Here is a 21,595-nt window from a genome sequence, read left to right as displayed (position 1 = left end):
GCATGCGCAGCAAAGGGACCGCGCACCAAAGATAAAAATTAGAGGGAACATTGGTGGTGGGTATTAACTGGGGACTCTCTTGTTCATATATATGGGAGCAGGCTCGGAAAGTGGGGGAAACTTATCTTGGGGGTGCACAGTATGTAATGTGTGTCTCTGTAAATAAAGGCATGTAAGTGACTGAAGACTAGGTTCTAGTATTCTGTCCTTCACCACCTGAATATCCGACTTTTACATGGTAGCAGATAATGGTTGCCTAAAGGTGGAGGTTGGAAACTATGATTTTTTTTTGGGGGGGGGGGGGGGGGGGGGGGTCATAAAACTTGAAAGCCTAGTGGCCATTGTGGAAAATTGCAGAAAGCAAGTTTAAATTGTCATGGTGCTTTGATGTTCTCAGAGTTTGAATCGGATGACCAGTGGAACAATGAGGTTGATATATGGACACGGGTTACTACTCTACCAAAGAGAAAACAAGGTATGGTCTTAGTGTTGTCGCTTCCTGAACGAAATAAAATCAGAAGTAAGGTATTTTCTGAGATGGATAATGACGAAGGTTTTGACCCTCTAATAGAACTCCTGGATAAAATCTACTAGAAAGATGACCCGTTAAATGCCTATGCGGCCTGGTCAGAATTTGATAGCTTTCAGAAAACGGATGGTCATTCAATGGAAGAGTATATCATGGACTTTAACAAACTGTACAAAAAGTTGACAAAGTTCAGTTTGGGAATCCCTGGATCGGTACTCTCATTTAAATTACTAGATTGTGCGAAGGTGTCTCATATGGACAGGCAACTGGTCCCAACTGGCATCCAGTTCTCGGAAAAGGAGACTCCATTGGATCAGATGTCTGCTGCCTTAAAAAAATTCATGAGGAAACAGTCATTCCCTTCAGCTTTCATAGAACAAATAAGGCATTCCGCTGTGATACAAAGAATAGAAGATTCAATGTTTACCAGGTTTCAAAATATTCCAGATACCAGACGCAGGCGTCAATGGAACGGAAGGAATAAAGACAGACAGAATGGTGAGGAAAGCACATATAGAAAATTCAGTTACATCAACAGAAGACGAAATTGGGACAGTAATAATGGGCGAATGAATTCCAGGAATGCCCAAAGGAAAAGTCAATAGATGCTTTAGATGTGACTTTAAGTATCATTATGTGGCGAATTGCCCAGAGCAAAGATGCAAGGTCTTTGAAATGACACATGAAGAAAGTAGTTCTGAGGAAGAGGATAAAGATAATGATGAATATGAACATATAATACTGGCAAGGAGTTTTAATCCTGTAATGAATGTATTTGTCGCAGATTCCTTCAATTGTATGGTATTAGATAGTGCATGTACTTCAACTGCAGGTGGGATAGATTGGTTAAAATGTTATCTTGATCACTAAATAGTGATGATCGACACAAGGTTAAGGAATATAAAAATACTACATACTTTAGGTTTGGCGATGACAACACATTGAGGTCACTCAAGAGAGTGGTAATTCCATGTAAGATAGCTGGAGTAAGCCATTTTATAAGTACAGATGTAGTCTCTAGTGAGATACCTATGCTTTTGAGTAAACCTTCCATGAAAAAGGCACAACTGGAACTTGACATGGTAAGGCAATTATTTTGGGGAAATCGGTTGATCTGCAGTTTACCCAGTCAGGACATTATTGTATCCCTTTAACAAAACCTGATGTTTCTCGTCAGAGTTTTAGGCAAGTATTAATGGCATCAAGCGATAAAGATAAGAGAGAGAAAAAGAAACAAATTGTCTTAAAGTTACATAGAAAATTTGCCCACCCTACTTGTCAATGTTTAAAAATCCTGCTAATAGATGCAGGTATAGTTGATGAGGAGTATACAAGGCTAATAGAAGAGATTAGTGAGAACTGTAAAATCTGTAAGAAGTATAGAAGGACGCTCCCACGTCCTACTATAATTCTTCCATTGGCACGTGACTTTAACAAGGTAGTTGCCATGGATCTAAAGGTATGGGACAAAGAGAGAAATGTTTTCATCTTACATTTTAATGACCTGGCTATGAGATTTAGTATTTCTACACTAATATATAATAAAGAGAAGGTTATTATAGATAAAATTATGGAAAAATGGATAGGGACTGGACTTGGGACACCAGCAAAGTTTTGGACTGATGATGGAGGTGAATTTGCTAATGAGGAGTTCAGAGATATGTGTGAGAATATGAATATCATTGTCATGAATACAGCAGCTGAGAGCCCTTTTAGCAATGGTCTTTGAGAAAGGAATCATGCTGTGATTGATAACATGGTACGTAAAATTTAGGCTGATCGACCAAAGTGTAAATTGTCAACTGCCCTAGCATAGGCAGTTCACGTAAAGAGTTCACTTCAGATAGTTGGAGGATATAGCCCTTGCCAACAAGTCTATGGGCGCAATCCCAAATTACCTTCTGTTCTTTGTGATAATCCTCCTGCTCTAGAAGGTACTACAATTAATGCCATATTTTCTGAGCATTTAAATGCTTTGCTTGCAGGGAGACAGGCTTTTATCAAGGCTGAGGTATCAGAGAAAATCCGTAGAGTACTGAGGCATCGTATTAGACCATCTGAGATAGAGTTCAATTCAGGAAATTTGGTACACTATAACAGAGGGTCATAGGGAATGGAAAGGCTCTGGTAAGGTAATAGGTCATGATGGTAAGACATTACTTGTCAAACATGTTAAGGTTCATTCCTCACGATTAATTGGAATTAATTATAAAATCTTGGACTCTGAGCAGCTGATAGAAGTAAACAAGGCACCTTGTAGCTCAAATGTTCATGATTTTTGAGGAGGGTCCTGAAGAACAGAATGAGGTAGATCAAGGGCTGGACAGTGGTAACGTGAGTGATCATGACACACATGACAGAACTATCACATTCACAGAACAATTACCCAAAGTGAGAACACAGGTGACATATGTTCCAGAAGGGACTAATGAATGGAGAGATGCGACAATTTTGGGACGTGCAGGTAAAGCTTACTGGCAGGTTTGAATTTTGGTTGAATGTTCAGGATGATGGCCAAGAAGCGAAGTCCATGGCTTGGCAGAATGGGGTGAAAGAGTGGAAATTAAGAAAGCGCAGTACAAGTAGTAATAGGGAGTCCGGAAGTGACTCTCACATCAGAAAACAATCACAAATTAGAGAAAGAGTGCAAGAAGGAGATCTCGCAGTTTTAGTCCCTACAGACATAGAGGAAGTAGAGGCCGCAGCTTGAATAGATCAGACAATGAAACAAAGAGCACAGACCAGTCACATAACGGAACTAGAAGTAGAAGTCCTCAAGATCGTGAAGTTTTCATGGCTGCCAATAAACTTGAAGATAAACAAGTAAGAGAGGCAAAACAAAGGGAGTTAGATAGTTGGAAAAAATTTGGATTTTATTCTGAGGTAGCAGATAAGGGACAACCAGCCTTGTCGCATAGATGGGTTTGTACTGAAAAAGTCCTTGCAGATGGGATTTATCAGGCTAAAGTGAGGTTGGTAGCTAGGGGTTTTGAAGAGAAACTGGGTGATACAGATGTTAGAGTGGACTCTCTCACTGCTGGAAAAGTAATCGTTTTGGCTCTTTTGGCCACATATTCATGGGAGTGTAGGTCAATTGACATAAAAGCCACATTTCTGCAGGGCGATACTTTTCAGAAAGAAGTGTTTCTGAAACTGCTTAAAGAGGCAGCAGATGCAGAAGGAAAACTATGGAAACTAAACAAATGCATCTATGGCCTGAATGATGCTGCCAGGGTATGGTATTGTTCGGTGAGATCTGTTTTGCTGAAAATAGGTTGTGTTCAACTAAAATCAGATCCTGCAATGTTTTATTGGTACCATAAAGGAAACCTTCAGGCATCTTCATGATGCATGTTGATGATTTCATATGGGGTGGTACTGCAGAATTTGAGAAATTTGTCATTAATAAGATTAGAGTAGAATTTAAAATTGGGAGTCAGGCCTGTGGGGCTTTTTAAACATATTGGTTTAGATATTTAGCAAAGTGGGTCTGGTATAACTTTAAATCAACAGCCCTATTTAGAGAGTGTTATTCCCATCTCAGTTAATCATACTAGGTCATCACAGAAAGGTGATGTTATATCTGAAGAAGAGACAGAGCAATTGTGAAGCTTGATTGGTCACTTGAATTGGTTGTGCACTCAGGCGAGACCAGATGCTAGTTTTGATCTGTTGGAGTTAAGTACTTCAATGAAACACCCCATAGTAGAGAATGTTTTAAGGGAAAATAAAACATTACAAAATAAATCTGGATACATGCACACTTAAGTTCCCATCCTTAAGTGACCCAAAGAACATGAAGCTAGCTACCTTTAGCGATGCTTCACATGCTAATCTTCCTGATGGGTATTATAGTGCAGCTAGTTTCATAGTGTTTCTTATGGGTGAGAATGGGAAATGTTGTCTGTTAGCTTGGGAAGCTAAGAAAATAAAAAGGGTTGTTGAAACACTGGCTCTTGTGGAGGGGGTGGATATCGGATTCTATTTGGCAAATACCTTGAGTGACATCCAGTACAATGGGAGTACTGAAGATAGTATACCCATTGAATGCTATGTAGACAATCGTTCACTGTGGGATAACGTACACTCTACGAAAAGTGTGAGTGAGAAAAGATTATGGATTGACCTTGCTGGCTTGAAACGAATGCTGGAGAGAAAGGAAATTTCTAAAATTAAATGGGTGGATTCAAGCCATCAACTATCGGCTTGTTTTACTAAAAGAAGTGCATGTACAAAGAAATTATATGGGGTCCTGGGGAAGGGTCATCTCACAATGTAATGCTTTGTACAGAGTATGGAAGTCTTTAATTTTTTGAAACTTTGGCTGTATTAATATATATATATATAAATATATATATAAAGTTTATTTTTTTATTTAAAGAGAGAGAAGAGAATCTGTTAACTATATTCAGGTGGTGTATAGTAATTGGGTGTTAATTGTACTCAGGTGCTGGGTATTAATTAGGTACCCTCTTGGTCATATATATGGGAACAGGCGCGGGACGTGGGGGACGGTTATCTTGGGGGTGCACAATATGTCATGTATGTCTTTGTAAATAAAGGCATATAAGCGACTGAAGACTTGGCTCTAGTATTCTATCCTTCACAACCTAGCGATCCGACTTTTACACAAATGACCTGGAAAATGAAAAATCCTGATGGAACAGAGAAGCACAGAGCTGCTCACTCGAACAACAGGCACTGGATACGACCGATCATAGCTGCTGAATGGCACAACCAAACACATGGTGATAAGTGTATCAGTTTGCCGCAGATACTAGCACTCCTGGCTCTGGGCCAGAAAGTTACGAGTTGAAGCCCCACACCAGGAGTTTGAACACATAATGCAAGTGCAACAGTGAGGGAGTGCTCCATTGTCAGAGGTGCCATCCTTCAGCTGAGATATTTAAACAAAGATGCTGATTGCCTAATTCAGGTGGATATTAAAGATCAAACAACAGGGAGCTGTTCTGACTCAACTAGAACCGCCAAAAAATTATTAACTGGTAATTCATCTCCGTGCTGTCTGTGGTATCTTTTGTGTGGCTTGCTTTACTGATTGCGAGAACTGCATCCACATTTACTATTACTGGAGTAATACAGTGAAGATATGAAGAAATTGGTGTTCTAATTCTTATTTTAATTGAGTTCATTATAACAGTTGGATGTATAAGCACATTGGTAAAGCATTTAACTGCAATTGAAGAGTTTCTCGAGTTTAAATCTCATTTAGGGTTTAGGAAAATTATACAGTACAGAGATTTTGGATGGAAGGGGCAGACCAAACTAAGATAGCTATACATCGAGTGTAGAAGCAGTGAGGCTTGATGGACCGAAAGACCTTTACTCATTGCAAAATGATCTTATGAAAGAGAAATAATGGCAATGGGGCAAGAAATATCTACTGCTTTAGTCTTCTCCGTCACTCAAATTCTGCCCAACAAGAAGCCTAATATATGACAGAATGCAGTACAGAATAAATAACAAAATACTATCTCCCATTATGCCATTTACAATAACTACTCATGTGGTAGCGATTTCTACATTCTTGCCACTCCCTGGGTCGAGAACTTTCTTCTGAATTCCCTATTTGATTTCTTGGTGACTATCTTATATTGATGGCCTCTAGTTTTACTCTACCCCACAAATGGAAACATTCTCTCTGTGTTTACTCTATCAAAATCTTTCATAATTTTAAAAACCGCTATTAGGTCACTCCTTAGCCTTATGTTTTCAAGAGAAAAGAGACCCAGCCTGTTCATCCTTTCCTGTTGCTTTAATACTTTCTCTCTAGATTGGAAATGACTAGCTTTCATCTCTTTATACATTTTATTTGAATGGGACAGAAATGTCAATGTGTGACGGTATGAGATGTAAAGTGCGACCTATGTATCTTACAATTTTTACAAGGATTCTAGTTGTAATATTCTGCGTAACTGGGATGATATGCTATCTAATAAAAACAGAAGCATTACCATGTGTAAAGCACAATCTATTATTCTGCTGCTGAGGTTAAACTTTGTCCTTTTAAAGTAACAGATTATAATTGCTGTTAAGCAAAAACTGAGTAAGTCCATTCAGAGCTCAATTCTTAGTCAGTCTGCAGGGCTTTGTTTGTCTCTTCATTAAGTGTGATTGGTAAGATCAAGTAAGAAGCTGCAGACATTCTGGGCCAGATTTTCTTCTTCAGCGCCCAGCCCTAGGAGCTTATTGCAAATTCAGGCAGAAGCTGCTCACAACTTTTGACAAATAAGAAAAGAAAAACTCTCAGACGGCCTCCATTAAAGTACAGTAATAATGTGCCGTATTCCAGCTGACGGAAAACAATGTTTCATTCCCTTTTGCTCGTTATTTGACTTATTTGTTAAACTAATTCTCATAAAGTCTTAATTGAGCACATCTGCTGCATGCGATCTTCGTTCGCAGGATGCTGTAAGCGTGCTAATTATACCAACAGGAAAATACAGCAGTGCAAACTTAAATATAGGTAAATGTCATCCTGGAGACCTTCTTTGTTTGAACTTGTATATAGAGTAACACCTGTGAAGGGAGGACATTTTTCACTCAGACATGCGCATAAACGAGGGTGCTCAGCAGTTGGGAAACCGATACCAAGACAGCTGTTTTAAAGTTAGCATTTCAGTCTTTTGCACAGTACAAAGCAAAATGGTGGGGAAGAGGGGATTGTGGGGTAGACAGAATCAGATCAGGGGTGGAATAAGGATGGAATCATGGTAGTAGTTCTGTTTCCTTTGCTCTAATGATACCTTTAAAAACAAGTGCAGTCACATAAGACAAAGAAGCAGAAAATGGACTGCTATTTTTAAAATAAACATGTTAGCATTTGTGTAAAAATAATGCATACGGGAATAGAGCATAAGTGCATTAAATATTCATATTTGAACGCCACTGATTGGGGAAGTTCGAGCCTCCCATTTCCACGGCAAGCCTCTCACAAGTCCAAGTGTCTTTATACATTTCAGCAACTTTCTTCACTTTATACTCATGCTAACAGTGAATGGAGGAGAGTAAAACCCTGAGGGTCAAAGGAGCAAATTTTCATCTGAGCTTTCCAGCTTCCCTTCCATTGCCTCTACTGTATCTTGCATTTTAGTTTTTAAGAAAGAGTTCGATAAGTTCCAATACTGTACTTCCATTAGGGTAGATTGTAATGTTAGTCTGATATCTTGTAGCTCCAGCTTCATTCCCTTTTTTTTATTCATTCCTGGGATGTGGGCGTCGCTGACATGACCAGCATTTATTGCCCATCCTGAATTGCCCTTGAGAAGGTAATGGTGAGACACCTTCTTGAACCGCTGCAGTCCCTGTGGTGAAGGTACTCCCACAGTGCTGTTAGGGAGGGAGTACTATGATTTTGATCCAGCGACGATGAAGGAACGGCAATATACTTCCAAGTCAAGATGGTGCGTGACTTGGAGGGGAACTTGGAGGGGGTGGTGTTCCCATGCTCCTGCTGCCCTTTTCCTTCTAGGTGGTAGAGTTCATGGGTTTGGAAGGTGCTGGCAAAGCAGCTTTGGCGAGTTGCTGCAGTCCATCGTGTAAATGGTACACAATGCAGCCATGGTACGCCAGTGGCGGAGGGAGTGACTGTTTAAGGTGGTGGATGGGGTGCCAATCAAGCGGGCTGCTTTGTCCTGGATGGTGTCGAGCTTCTTGAGTGTTGTTGGAGCTGCACTCATCCAGGCAAGTGGAGATTATTCCATCACACTCCTGACTTATGCCTTGTAGATGGTGGAAAGGCTTTGGGGAGTCAAGAGGTGAGACAATGAGTTTCTGGTCAATGGTGACCCCAAGGATGTTGATGGTGGGGGAATTCAACAAAGGTAATCTATTGAATGATAAGGTGCGGTGGTTAGACTCTCTCTTGTTGGAGATAGTCATTGTCTGGCATTTGTGTGGCATGAATGTTACTTGCCACTTATTAGCCCAAGCCTGAATGTTATCCAGATCTTGTTACATGCGGGCATGGGCTGCTTCATTATCTGAGGAGTTGCGAATCGAACTAAATACTGTGCAATCATCAACGAACATCCCCACTTCTGACCTCATGATGGAGGGAAGCTCATTGATGAAGCAGCTGAATATAGTTGGGCCTAGGACACTGCCCAGAGGAATTCCTGCAACGATGTCCTGGGGCTGTGATGATTGGCCTCCAACAACCACAACCATCTTCCTTTGTGCTAGGTATGACTCCAGACAGTGGAGAGTTTTCCCCCGGATTCCCATTGACTTCAAATTTTACTAGGGCTCCTTGATGCCACACTCGGTCAAATGCTGCCTAGATGTCAAGGGCAGTCACTCTCACCTCACCTCTGGAATTCAGCTCTTTTGTCCATGTTTGAACTAAGGCTGTAATGAGGTCTGGAGCTGAGTGGTCCTGGCAGAACCCAACCTGGGCATCGGTGAGCGGGTTATTGGTGAGTAAGTGGCGCGTGATAGCAATGTTGACGACACCTTCCATCACTTTGCTGATGATTGAGAGTAGATTCATGGGGCGGTAATTGGCCAGATTGGATTTGTCCTACAGGTGCCAATGGGGAGCTTCAGAGCATTGTCCCTTCTTGGAAGTTTTACCTGTGGTTGTACACCTCCATTAAATAAAGGAGATTTTACACTATAGATATGCAGCCATAGGTAGACACCCAGGAACCAAAGATCCACGGGCCTTCACCATAAATGCCGGGAACTTCCAATGCTCTGTAGTCTTTGGGATCATGGGAAGGTTTTCTAATTAATATGAAACTGGCGGCCACCTGCAGCAGGGGGAACAGGAGAGGTGGCGGTGGGAAGTCCAGTGCTCTTCATCCAGCGCCATGGCCCAAGTTTTTTTTCAGGATGGGCCAATGGCCCTCTTTACAAGGAGCCAATCTCTTCCAGATGCTAGCTTTTTTCTTCCAGGATCCAGGCTGGGATCCCCAGCTGGGCTCCACTTAGGCTGCTGAGCAAGCCAGTATGCTTTATTCATCCCGCCGTACCTGCCACTCAGTGTAACTGAGGCTAGGGTTGAGGAAATTCCCAGCCTGGGAATTTTCTCCTCCAGCCAGACTCCTGCCAACATCATGAGCCATTTTTGGGGCAAATGGATTCAACTCTAAACATGACCCGCCAGAAACTCTAAATGGTGGGCAGAACCCAGGATACTGGTTTGATTCCCAAGCCCTCTGCTGCACTCCCACGAGTGTGTAAGAAAGACCCTTTTAAATTCTGAGCCCTAATCTCTCCCTCTGTTGGCTGCACTTTGTAGTGTAAAGGAGATGAGGGTCTGAGAGCCAACTACAGGAAACTTTGGTTTATCCGGAGGTTGTATGGCCGGAAACTTTGCTCTAACGGCAGAAATCAGCAGCCGTTTTAGTTAGTTTTTTTTTCTTCTCCTAGCATTCTGTTAACAGGCAGGCTCTGGAAAGCGTCTTTGGAGCTTCGCAACAGCTTCAGAGATGCTTCAAGGTACGGGCCGAGTGTTTACGAGCTGTTGCTGAGCAATAGTGTTTGTTGTCAAATACGGAGATTTTCATCTCCGTATGCTTCAACGTTGACTTTGCATGTCCGGCACTTTTGATAGATCGGCAACACGCCGGTCCCGTCGGTGCCGGATATCAGAACTTTTCCTGTAGATCATAGACCCACAAATTTAAAGATTAGAATTAAGAGAGTGTAGTTTCTACAAAGTAAATGCAGGGAGTTAGTCCCACATTTGCACTCTGGATCTTTCTCATTATATAGGGGAGCACAGTAGCTCTACAGAGGCTGGCTTCCAAGTTGCCAACTAAAAGCTGGGGAGCAACCCACAGGGTCATTCACCTGCAGAACCATAGTAGGAGGCCATTCAGCCCATCATGTCTGTGCTGACTCTTTGCGAGAAAAATCCCAAACTCATTCCACTGCCATGCTCTCTCTCCTGTTAGCCCTGTATCATCTTCTGCTTCAAATATTTATCCATTTTCCATTGAAAGATGCAATGGTCTCTCACTCAACTGTTCTCTATAGTAAGGCATTCCATTCTCCCACAACCCTGCCAAAAAAATCTTTCCTCATTCTCTTAGCGATGACTTAAATTGCGAACGTCTCGTCACTGACTCCCCAACCAGAGGAAAGAAATGTTCACGTTTCCTGAAACAGAGTAAGTGCAAAACTAAAACCATCTGAAGTGAGGGAGAATCCACATCAATATAAACGATACCTGTTACATTAAAAAGAGCAGATTTTGTGTGGTGAATGACCCATTCTTGTTCAATACTTTCTTATGCGTATTGCACCTGGGAATCTGCACTCAGAACCCAGAGTGATCTTTATGATAGATCACAACACTACAGTAGATATCACGTGTGCTGCAACATCAATTTTCCTACTGTCAGTATGCCAAACATTAAACTAGACTTTCAGGGCAAGTTGTTCCTGGCTTTTTTTTAACTCCACAAAATAACAATGATTTGTCTACAAAAAAGCAATAAGTTAGTCTACATTTCAAGAATAACTCCAAAATAAAATCATTGTATGAAGCACTTTGAGACCTTTTGACAATGAGGTTAAAGTGCTATATAAATGCAAATATTTCTTCTTTTAGATGCACTCAATTGTAAGGAACTGATATTTTTCATTGCCTTTTGACTTTATCAGACTTTTGCCTTTATCACATTTTTATTGTGGTTAAAATTTCACACGTAGGCGAGATACGAAGGTTAATATCAGTCTCAGCTACACAGAGAGATGAACAGGTTGGGGCGAGTCCTTTCAGCCCCCATTAAACTGAAGAAACATTATTAGAAAAAAATTGATATGAAATAAATATATCCTTGCTTAAAAAAGGACTCTCTAACAATACGAAGAGCCTTGTCTGGCTTTTGCACTAGAAGCAGGAGGCATAACTGTTTATAAGGATAATAAATGCCTTAGTAACACTTTACAAGTGTCATCGTTTGAACTCAATTGACACTGCGAGCTAATTACAATAATCACAGCTTTAAGAATGTCTGCTTATCTCTCCTAATCACATAGTACAAGGTTGGCCTTTGACGCTTTTATATGAGGCATGTATTATTTAATCAAAATCTTCACAGGGAAATGGCACCCGCACGGAAGAGGGCTGCTCTTATTTTGTGTTTCTATGTGCAAGCCTTGCAATTTAATGTTAAAAAAAATCAGCACTGGGTCTTTAATCTGTCTCCCTTCCACCTTATGTATTGTCAGATTACATGGTCGTTTTTACCTTATCAATGAATATTTTTAGCTGGGGAGCGGATACTGTCAGAGATTCTACATGAATGTCGAGTAGCAGCAGGGGGTTCTTCCAATATATCGTTGATGAGTTACTTTCTGGCAGTGGCGATATCACCAAAATTACAGTACTTACTGTTTAATTGCATGAGGTCAGATCCAGAGGCTTTTTTTTTGCAAACAAGCAGGTTGTGTGATTAATCAATCAGCTGGAGCGAATGGGGAGATCAAACTAGTATCTACAATCTACGGAACTGGCATTAGAATATCGGCAATTGTCCAATTATTCATAAAGGAAATGCAAGGAAATTAGTACAAGATATTCAAATAATGAATGCATTGCCATTTGATTGTGCTTTATTACACTTATCTTTCTGCAGGTTTTGATGCTAGTTAGATTGGGAGATTGGGAGTGGATCAGTGCTGAAACACACAAATAAGTAGAAAGAAATAAACAGTTTATGAATAGAGGGACATTCAATAAAATTAGAGAAATTCATGAAGGGAAAAATACAGCTAACCATTTTCTGTAATTAAGCAGCAATAGAACGAAAACAGATTTATTCCTTTCAGAGATTTCAGAGTGTATTAAAAAGATATAATGAAAACAAATTGTTGGGACTCTTATTGCAGCTAATAGCGCTCGCTGTTATTTAAGTGCAAATGCCACGGCAACTTCAGGCACGGGCAGATGCGCGATTAAACCCAGAACTCGAGAAGTTGCTGATGTTGCACCGCTCTGCTGTTAGCTTTGTGAAAACAGTATCTCGCTGTCTGTTCTCCCCATTCAAATACACTGAGCAGCGTGAAGTTCCTGCACTTGCACTGTAGGTACAAAGTAAACTTACCACAGAAAGTCAAATCAAGTCAAAGTACCCTTTTAACGACATGGTAAGTGTTACAGGAAACTCTTGTTTAAACGGCACCTAAATATCCAGAATTCTCTATTAACCGGCAAAATTCATACCCCGAAAACAACACCTCAATAACCGGAAATGTTGCCGAGTCCGAGTCTCCCGCGGTGGCGGAGTTAGTCAGTGGGGGTAGTTCTCCAAACTGCCACTACTCGGCTTCTTGGCACTGTCAATAACAGGAGTCTGACTCTTTGTTTGTTAAAAATAGCCTCGGTAGATAACCCTCTCCGTCATCCGGAATGTTTAATCAACAGGCAGCATCCCGCTCCCGTCGGTGCCGGATTCCAAAGAGTTTCCTGTAATTACTGCCAGTCAACCTCTCTGGCATTGAAAATTAACTATTACAAGTGTGGAGTCTCATCTCTTCAGGTTTTAATTTTTGTTTCTTTTTACTTTTTCTTTCTGTCTCTTTTTTCTATCTCTCTTAATCCAATCTTTCTTTCCCTCTCTTTATTTCTCTTTCTGTACCTTTTGACATTGAATTCACCCACTCAAACTTACACTTCCTTGTTCAGACCTTGCGCTCTTCATTTCACAATCCTTCAATCTGATTAGTTAAGGAGATACGCAGTTGCTTTCCCTGTTCACTCAGATCCCAGATGCCCTGTAGAGGGCACCACGCTGTTTCCAGCAACTTGCCACACAAAATGTCATGGAAATTAAACTGGCAAGGGCAAGTCTAACTAATGGCGGGTGCCATTAGTTGACTGGTTACAGGAATTTTTGGGCCATTGTAAGTTTTACATTTTCAAAATACTTGTGATGACTTTGTGCTGCAGTATCTACTGCCATGGCGTTTAATGCAAGACATACGGAGGCTAATGTGAATGCTGTTGAAGAACGATAACCTTTTCACGAAGGTGACCAACTAGAAGTTAATGTAAAAAAAACTCCAAATTATTATTTTTTTTAAAGTAAAATTGGGAGTTTGCAGTGGCTGAACTCGAGGATTCATTGAGGAAGACTGGATATGTATCAGATCTTTGGTTTCACAAAAACCTGAAATTTAGGATTCTCAAAGCCAAACTTGAATCTGGAAGACAGCCAGATGTCCACTCCCAGTTGTTACTCTATTGAGGAAAAATTCAATATGCTGTTTACAACAAAATTTAGAAAGAATTTCCAATTTACAAGAGCACAAGATAAATATGGACGAGGAAGGCCATTTGGACTATTAAAGTTTATCCATTTAGAAAACAATTCTGGTTCCTCATCACAATATCCAATTGTGTCTTCAATTCCTCCAAGATTGCTGCTTCGATGATATTACCTAGAACATACTGGACTTCAGGATTCAGAAACTCATTATAATGAAAGCTCATCCATGCCTTTGTCACCTCATGGTTCTTTTTCTCCATACTGTCCCTGCTGGTTTCTCGAGTACCACCATGAACGTCCTATCCCACACTAAATCCAACTCACCTATCACCTCTCCTCACTGTCCGCCACTGATTTTTCCATTCCCCAAAACATTCACTTTAAAACCCTTGTCTTCAACTATAAATCTCCTCATGCCCTTGCTCCATCCGGCTTCTGCACTGCTCCAGCTCTTTCTATCTCAGCTCATGCCTTCTGCTCTTCTCAGTCTGGAATAGTATGCCCCCCCTCCCTTGCTCCACCATTGTTGCCCAGGCCTCCAGCAGACATCTCTCTGAAACTCCCTTCCCCTTTGCTTCATCTCTCCCCACTTTCAAAAGGCTCCACAAAAACTACCTCCTGGTCACTTGCCTTAACTCTTCTCCCAATCACTGCTCAGTGTCTGAATTCCTCCCCATCTCCCCTGTGTAGTGCATTTGTTGCATTGCTACATTAAAGGTGCAAGTTGTAGGGCAGCACGGTGGCATAGTGGTTAGCACTGTTGCCTCACAGCGCCAGGGACCCGGGTTCGAATCCGGCCTCGGGTGACAGTCTGTGTGGAGTTTGCACATTCTCCCCGTGTTTGCGTGGGTTTTCTCCGGGTGCTCCGGTTTCCTCCCACAGTCCAAAGATGTGCGGGGTTAGGTTGATTGGCCATGATAAAAATTGACCCTTAGTGTTAGGGGGATTAAATACGTGGGGTTACGGGGATAGGGTGGGATATGTGTTGGTGTAGGGGTTACGGGGATCGGGTGGGATATGTGTCGGTGCAGGCTCGATGGGCCGAAATGGCCTCTATCTGTACTGTGAGGTTTCTGTGATTTCTGTGATTATTAACTCAGCAAAGAAGGAATAGTCTGCCCTTCATGGCATATTTGATTAACAAAAGGGAATAGTAACCATTGGTTTAGCTTCACTATATACTGCTACTCACTGCTTGCCCCTCAGAAGGTCTGTCTTTTCTCTTTTATCCACGAGAATGAAACACAACATTAGAAACTGGTATGAATCTCTTCATCATCACAATGGGTTTGATTTCAGCTAATCCTGAGAATTAAACTCAGAGTTCAAAATTGAAGCTACAGCAAGCACCTTAACCAATAAGCAAATCTACTATATGCCAGCTATATACTGTACAATATAACTGCAATTGTTAAACCAATTAACTTACTAGAATGGCAGCTAGGTGACTCATCCCTTTGTGTGTCAGTTTGTTGTTCCAAAGTATAAGTGTTTTCAGTCCTTGCTTCTGTCTTCTAAGACCTTCACAGATGTCTTCCAGTCCTAGAAACAGATTTAACTAGTCAACCCACATGTAACCTTTATGTTGTTTTCAGATGTTGCACAACATGTCCTGACCCAGCGCCGAGTGACTGTGAAATGTTAGCGTGTGGATGCACAAAACATAGAGATTACGAGGGGGACACTTCATTGGAAGTGCAAAGGGGGGTCTATTTTGACTTTTGGGTGACTGACCGAGAGAATGCTCGTCAGCTGCCCATTCCAGCAGTGAATTGTCCCTGTGATTTTGAAGCTTCGGCTCATTTACATTCAACATACGTGTTAGTAACAACAACAACTTGTATTTATATGGCGCCTTTAACATAGTAAAGTGTCCCATGGTGCTTCACAGGAAAGTTATCAAACAAAATTTGACACCAAGCCACATAAGAAGAATATTAGGGCAGATGACCAAAAGCTTGGTCAAAGAGGTAGGTTTGAAGTAGCGTCTTAAAGGAGGAAAGAGAGGTTAGAGGCGGAGAGGTTTAAGGAGGGAATTCCAGAGCTTAGGGCTTTGGTATCTGAAGGCACGGCCGTCAATGGTGGAGCAATTAAAATCGGGGATGCTCAAGAGGCCAGAACTGGAGGAGCGCAGATATCGCGAAGGGTTGTAGGGCTGGAGGAGGTTACAGAGGAGGGGTGAGGCCATGGAGGGATTTGAAAACAAGGATGAGAATTTTAAAATTGAGGTATTGCTGAACAGCATTCAGTTTTATTAATTCCAGCTTCAAATTAGAGATCTTAAAATTCATATATTCACAAAGTTAAAGACAAAATGCAGGCTGCTACACAGGTCTCACCAGACCATGAGGGATCAAGCATCACAGGTATATATTCCTCCCCGGAGTTTTACACAAGCACGTTAACTAATGTACCACAAAGAGTGCATGTCAGAATTTCAACCCACTGGAAAATACAGACATAGAAACATAGAAGATAGGAGCAGGAGTAGGCCATTCGGCCCTTCGAGCCTGCTCCGCCATTCAATGAGATCATGGCTGATCATCCAAATTCAGTACCCTGTCCCTGCCTTCTCCCCATATCCCTTGATCCCTTTAGCCTTAAGAAATATATCCAACTCTTTCTTGAATATATTTAATGAACTGGCCTCCACTGCCCTCTGTGGCAGAGAATTCCACAGGTTCACCACTCTCTGGGTGAAGAAATTCCTCCTCATTTCAGTCCTAAATGGCTTACCCCTTATCCTTAGACTATGACCCCTGGTTCTGGACTCCCCGGCCATCAGAAACATCCTTCTTGCATCTAGTCTGTCCAGGCCTGACAGAATTTTATAGGTTTCGATGAGATCCCCTCTCAATCTTCTAAACTCCAGTGAGTATAAGCCCAATCGACACAATCTCTCCTCATACGTCATTCCTGCCATCCCAGGTATCAGCCTGGTGAATCTTCGCTGCACTCCTTCCATGGCAAGAACGTCCTTCCTCAGGTAAGGCGACCAAAACTGCACACAATACACAAGGTGCGGTCTCACCAAGGCCCTGTACAACTGTAGCAAGACATCCTTGTTCCTGTACTCGAACCCTCTTGCTACGAAGGCCAACATACCATTTGCCTTCTTAACCGCCTGCTGCACCTGCATGCTTACCTTCAGCGACTGGTGCACAAGAACACCCAGGTCTCTTTGCACTTCCCCTTCTCCCAATCTATTGCCATTCAAATAATAATCTGCCTTCCTGTTTTTGCCACCAAAGTGGATAACCTCACATTTATCCACATTATAGTGCATTTGCCATGTTTCTGCCCAATCACCCAACCTGTCCAAATCATACTGGAGTTTCACGACATCCTCCTCACAGCATACCCTCCCACCCAGCTTTGTGTCGTCTGCAAATTTGGAGATATTACATCCAATTCCCTCGTCCAGATCATTAATATATATTGTGAACAGCTGGGGTCCTAGGACCGATCCTTGCGGTACCCCACTAGTCACTGCCTGCCACTTGGAAAATGACCCATTTATTCCAACTCTTTGCTTTCTGTCCGCCAACCAGTTCTCTATCCAAGTCAATACCTTACCCCTAATCCCATGTGCCTTAATTTTGCACGCTAATCTCTTATGTGGGACCTTATCGAAAGCCTTCTGAAAGTCCAAATACACCACATCCACTGGTTCTCCCTTATCTATTTTACCAGTTACATCCTCAAAAAATTCCAGTAGATTAGTCAAGCATGATTTACCTTTTGCAAATCCATGTTGACTTTGTCCGATCCTATCACTGCTTTCCAAGTGCTCTGCTATTACATCTTTTATAATGGACTCTAGCATTTTCCCCACTACCGATGTCAGGCTTACCGGTCTATAATTCCCCGCTTTTTCTCTACCACCTTTTTTGAATAGTGGGGTAACATTAGCTACCCTCCAATCCATGGGTACTGTTCCAGAGTCTATCGAGTTCTGGAAGATGACCAGCAATGCATCTACTATTTCTAGGGCCACTTCCTTAAGTACCCTGGGATGTAGATTATCAGGCCCTGGGGATTTATCGGCCTTCAGTCCCATCAATTTTCCTAACACCATTTCCCTACAAATACTGATTTCTTTCAGTTCCACCCTTTCATCAGACCCTATGTTCCCCGGCATCTCTGGGAGGATATTTGTGTCCTCCTTTGTGAAGACAGAACCAAAATATGTTCCTGTGTCCCTGACAACTACATGTGCAGGAAGTGCATCCAGCTGCATCTACTGACAGACCGCATTGCGGCACTGGAGCTGCGATTGGATGCATACTGGAGCATTCACGATGCTCAGGACATCGTGAATAGCACATTTACAGAGTTGGACACACCGCAGGTAGAGGTTGGATAGGAAGAAAGGGAACGGGTGACCAACAGGCAGAGTACTAGGCGCAGGCAGGTAGTGCAGGGGTCCCCTGTGGCCATCCCCCTCTCCAACAGATATACCACTTTGAGTACTGTTGGAGGGGATGGCTTATCAGAGGAAGGCAGCAGCAGCCAACTTCCTGGCACCAGGGGTGGCTCTGCTACACAGAATGGGAGGAAAAAGAGGGGTAGAGCTATAGTAATAGGGGATTCAATTGTAAGGGGAATAGATAGGTGTTTCTGTGGCCGCAAACGAGACTCCAGGATGGTGTGTTGCCTCCCTGGTGCAAGGGTCAAGGATGTCTCCGAGCGGCTGCAGAACATCTTGGAAGGGGAGGGTGAACAGCCAGTTGTCGTGGTGCATATAGGCACCAATGATATAGGTAAAAAGTGGGATGAGGTCCTAAAAGCGGAATATAGGGAGTTAGGAGATAAATTAAAAAACAGGACCTCAAAGGTAGTAATCTCAGGATTGCTACCAGTGCCACGTGCTAGTCAGAGTAGAAATAAAAGGATACTTCAGATGAATACGTGGCTAGAGGAATGGTGCCAGGGGGAGGGATTCAAGTTCCTGGGACATTAGAACCGGTTCTGGGGGAGGTGGGACCAGTTCAAACCAGACGGTTTGCACCTGGGCAGGGCTGGAACCGATGTCCTAGGGGGAGTGTTTGCTAGTGCTGTGGGGGAGGGTTAAACTAAAATGGCAGGGGGTTGGGAACCTGAGCAGGGAGACAGAGGAAAGGGAAACATGGATAAAAGCAAAAGATAGGAAGGAGAAAAACAAAAGTGGCAGTCAGAGAAATCAACGGTTTAAATCAAACATGGCCACAGTAAATAAGAATTCTAATAGGTCTAAGAGCGTTAAAAAAACAAGCCTGAAGGCTTTGTGTCTTAATGCTAGGAGCATTTGTAATAAGGTGGAAGAATTGGCTGCGCAAATAGAGGTAAACGAATATGATTTGGTTGGGATTACGGAAACGTGGCTCAAGGATGGCCAAGACTAGGAACTCAACATTCAGGGGTATTCGATATTCAGGAAAGATAGGCAAAAAGGAAAGGAAGGTGGGGTAGCATTACTGGTTAAAGAAGGGATTAACACAATTGTAATGAAGGATATTAGCTCTGATGATGTGGAATCTGTATGGGTAGAATTGAGGAATAATAAGGGGAAAAAAAACGTTAGTGGGAGTAAGGCGGAGATTGGGGATGGCATTAAAAGGGAAATTAAAGAAGCGTGCAATAAGGGCACAGCAGTCATCATGGGTGACTTTAATCTACATATAGATTGGGCCAACCAAATTAGTAACAATACTGTGGAGGAGGAATTCCTGGAGTGTTTACGGGATGGTTTCCTGGACCAATATGTCGAGGAACCAACCAGAGATCAGGCTATCTTAGACTGGGTATTATGTAACGAGAAAGGATTCATTAGCAATCTTGTTGTACGAGGCCCCTTGGGTCGGAGCGATCATAATATGATAGAATTCTTCATTAAGATGGAGAATGAAGTAGTTGACTCAGAGACTAGGGTCCTCAATTTAAATAAAGGAAACTACGATGGTCTGAGGAGCGAGTTGGGTAGGATTGATTGGGGAACGGCACTCAAAGGGTTGATGGTGGATAGGCAATGGCAAACATTTAAAGACCGAATGGATGAGCTACAGAATTTGTTCATCCCAGTTTGGCATAAAAATAAAACAAAAAAGGTGACTCAACCGTGGCTAACAAGGGATATTAGGGATAGCATAAGATCCAAAGAGAGGACATATAAATTGGCCAGAAAAAGCAATAATCCTGAAGATTGGGAGCAGTTTAGGATTCAACAAAGGAGGACAAAGGGATTAATTAAAGAAAGGGAAAATAGAATATGAGAGTAAGCTTTCAGGGAACATAAAAACTGACTGTAAAAGCTTTTATAGGTATGTGAAGAGAAAAAGATTGGTGAAGTCAAGCGTAGGTCCCTTGCAGTCAGAATCAGGGGAATTTATAATGGGGAACAAAGAAATGGCAGACCAACTAAATACAGACACAGCACAAGGGCACCAACGTAAAGAGATGAAGAATCCATGCTAAAGCACCAAGGGAAGGAATGCATCAACTGTCAGCCTTGGCTCAGTGGTAGCACTCTTATCACAGACTCAGAAGGTTGTAGTTTCAAGCCCCACTCCAGAGACTTAAGCACATAATCTAGGCCAGCACTTCATTGCTGTACTGTTGGAGTTTGATGCAAGTCCTGATCAATTACTATACTATCTGTATTCCATGTCAGGAAATAGGCCTAGGGTTCTACAGTCGTGGTCTCACTGCAGCAGCATCTTTCATGAGCTCAGGGCATCCCAAAGTGCTTTACAGCCAATGAGGTACTTTTGAAGTGTAGTCACTGTTGTAATGTACAGAACGCAGCAACCAATTTGTGCACAGCAAGCTCCCACAAACAGCAATATGATGATGACCAGATCATCTGTTTTTTTTAGTGATGCTGGTTGAGGGATAAATATTGGCCCGGACACCGAGGATAACCAATGGTCCCTCTAAGCTGCGCGGCCACGCAGCCCAGGACCGGCTTTTCCAATGTGAAATTTTGCGTGTGCACGGAACCTTGAATGGGCCGCGCAGCCCATTAAAGGGTCTGCGCCCCCATCAAAAAAATTAGGGGCAACATTGGGGATAATGCCCTTGCTCTTCGAAATAGTGCCATGGGATCTTTTACGTCCACCTGAGAGAGCAGACGGGGCCTCAGTTTACATCTCATCCGAAAGACGGCACCTCCAACAGTGCAGCACTCCCTCAGCACTGCATTGGAGTATCAGCCTAGCTTTTTCTGCACAAGTCTCTGGAGTGGGACTCTGAACTCACAACCTTCTGACTCAAAGTTGAGAGTGCTGCCAACTGAGCCACAGCTGACACAATTTCTCAATTCCACAGCTCCTTATTGGTAGTGGTAATCCCACTGGAAGACCACCCTGCATGACCAATGAACCCAATCCAGGAAAACAGATCAGATTTGAAGTGGAATCAGAATGGCAGACAAAAGCTCCATCCTGCCCCAAGTAAGAAAATCCAACCCGATAAGTTGCAACAGAAGGAAAATTTGGAGATGAGATGAGAGAAGAATTATCTACCAGTTGCTAAGATTTATCTTATAGTGTACCACTGCTATTTACCTGTGTTGAAGATACAATTGTTTTTAAGGTCTAACAGTCTTAAGGTACCGTTAGATTGCAGCAGCTCTCGCAGGTACATGGAGTCTTGAACACTGTTCAGGTTATTGTCTGCTAAGTAAAGTTCCTGTAGCATTTGGTTCACATTCAGGGCAGAAACTGTGGGAAGTCAGAGAGGAAACAACAGATTCAGCTGCACAAAAATAGTGAAATATGAAAATGAGTGCTCAAAAAGTCTGGGCACCAATATCAGCTCTCAGGGGATTTAATCTCCTTGGGTA

General features: G+C 42.3%; 1 protein-coding gene across 1 annotated transcript in view; it reads right to left on the bottom strand.

The window, feature by feature from the left end:
* Positions 1-21,595, bottom strand: part of LOC147109121 (protein phosphatase 1 regulatory subunit 37) — a 414,327-nt gene that overhangs the window by 317,389 nt on the left and 75,343 nt on the right. The window contains exons 7-8 of the mRNA XM_086002746.1: positions 21,318-21,473; positions 15,203-15,315 (exon numbers count right to left, since the gene is read on the bottom strand). Coding sequence (XP_085858872.1) covers positions 15,203-15,315; positions 21,318-21,473 — 269 coding nt within the window. The remainder of the gene's footprint in view (positions 1-15,202; positions 15,316-21,317; positions 21,474-21,595) is intronic.

Source organism: Somniosus microcephalus, chromosome 12 (genome assembly GCF_052327205.1).
Source record: "Somniosus microcephalus isolate GS21.2 chromosome 12, FLI_Smic_1.0, whole genome shotgun sequence".
Taxonomy (NCBI): Eukaryota; Metazoa; Chordata; class Chondrichthyes; order Squaliformes; family Somniosidae; genus Somniosus; species Somniosus microcephalus.
The sequence above is the reverse complement of the archived record's forward strand: the minus strand, read 5'-3'. Positions and strand labels throughout refer to the sequence as shown.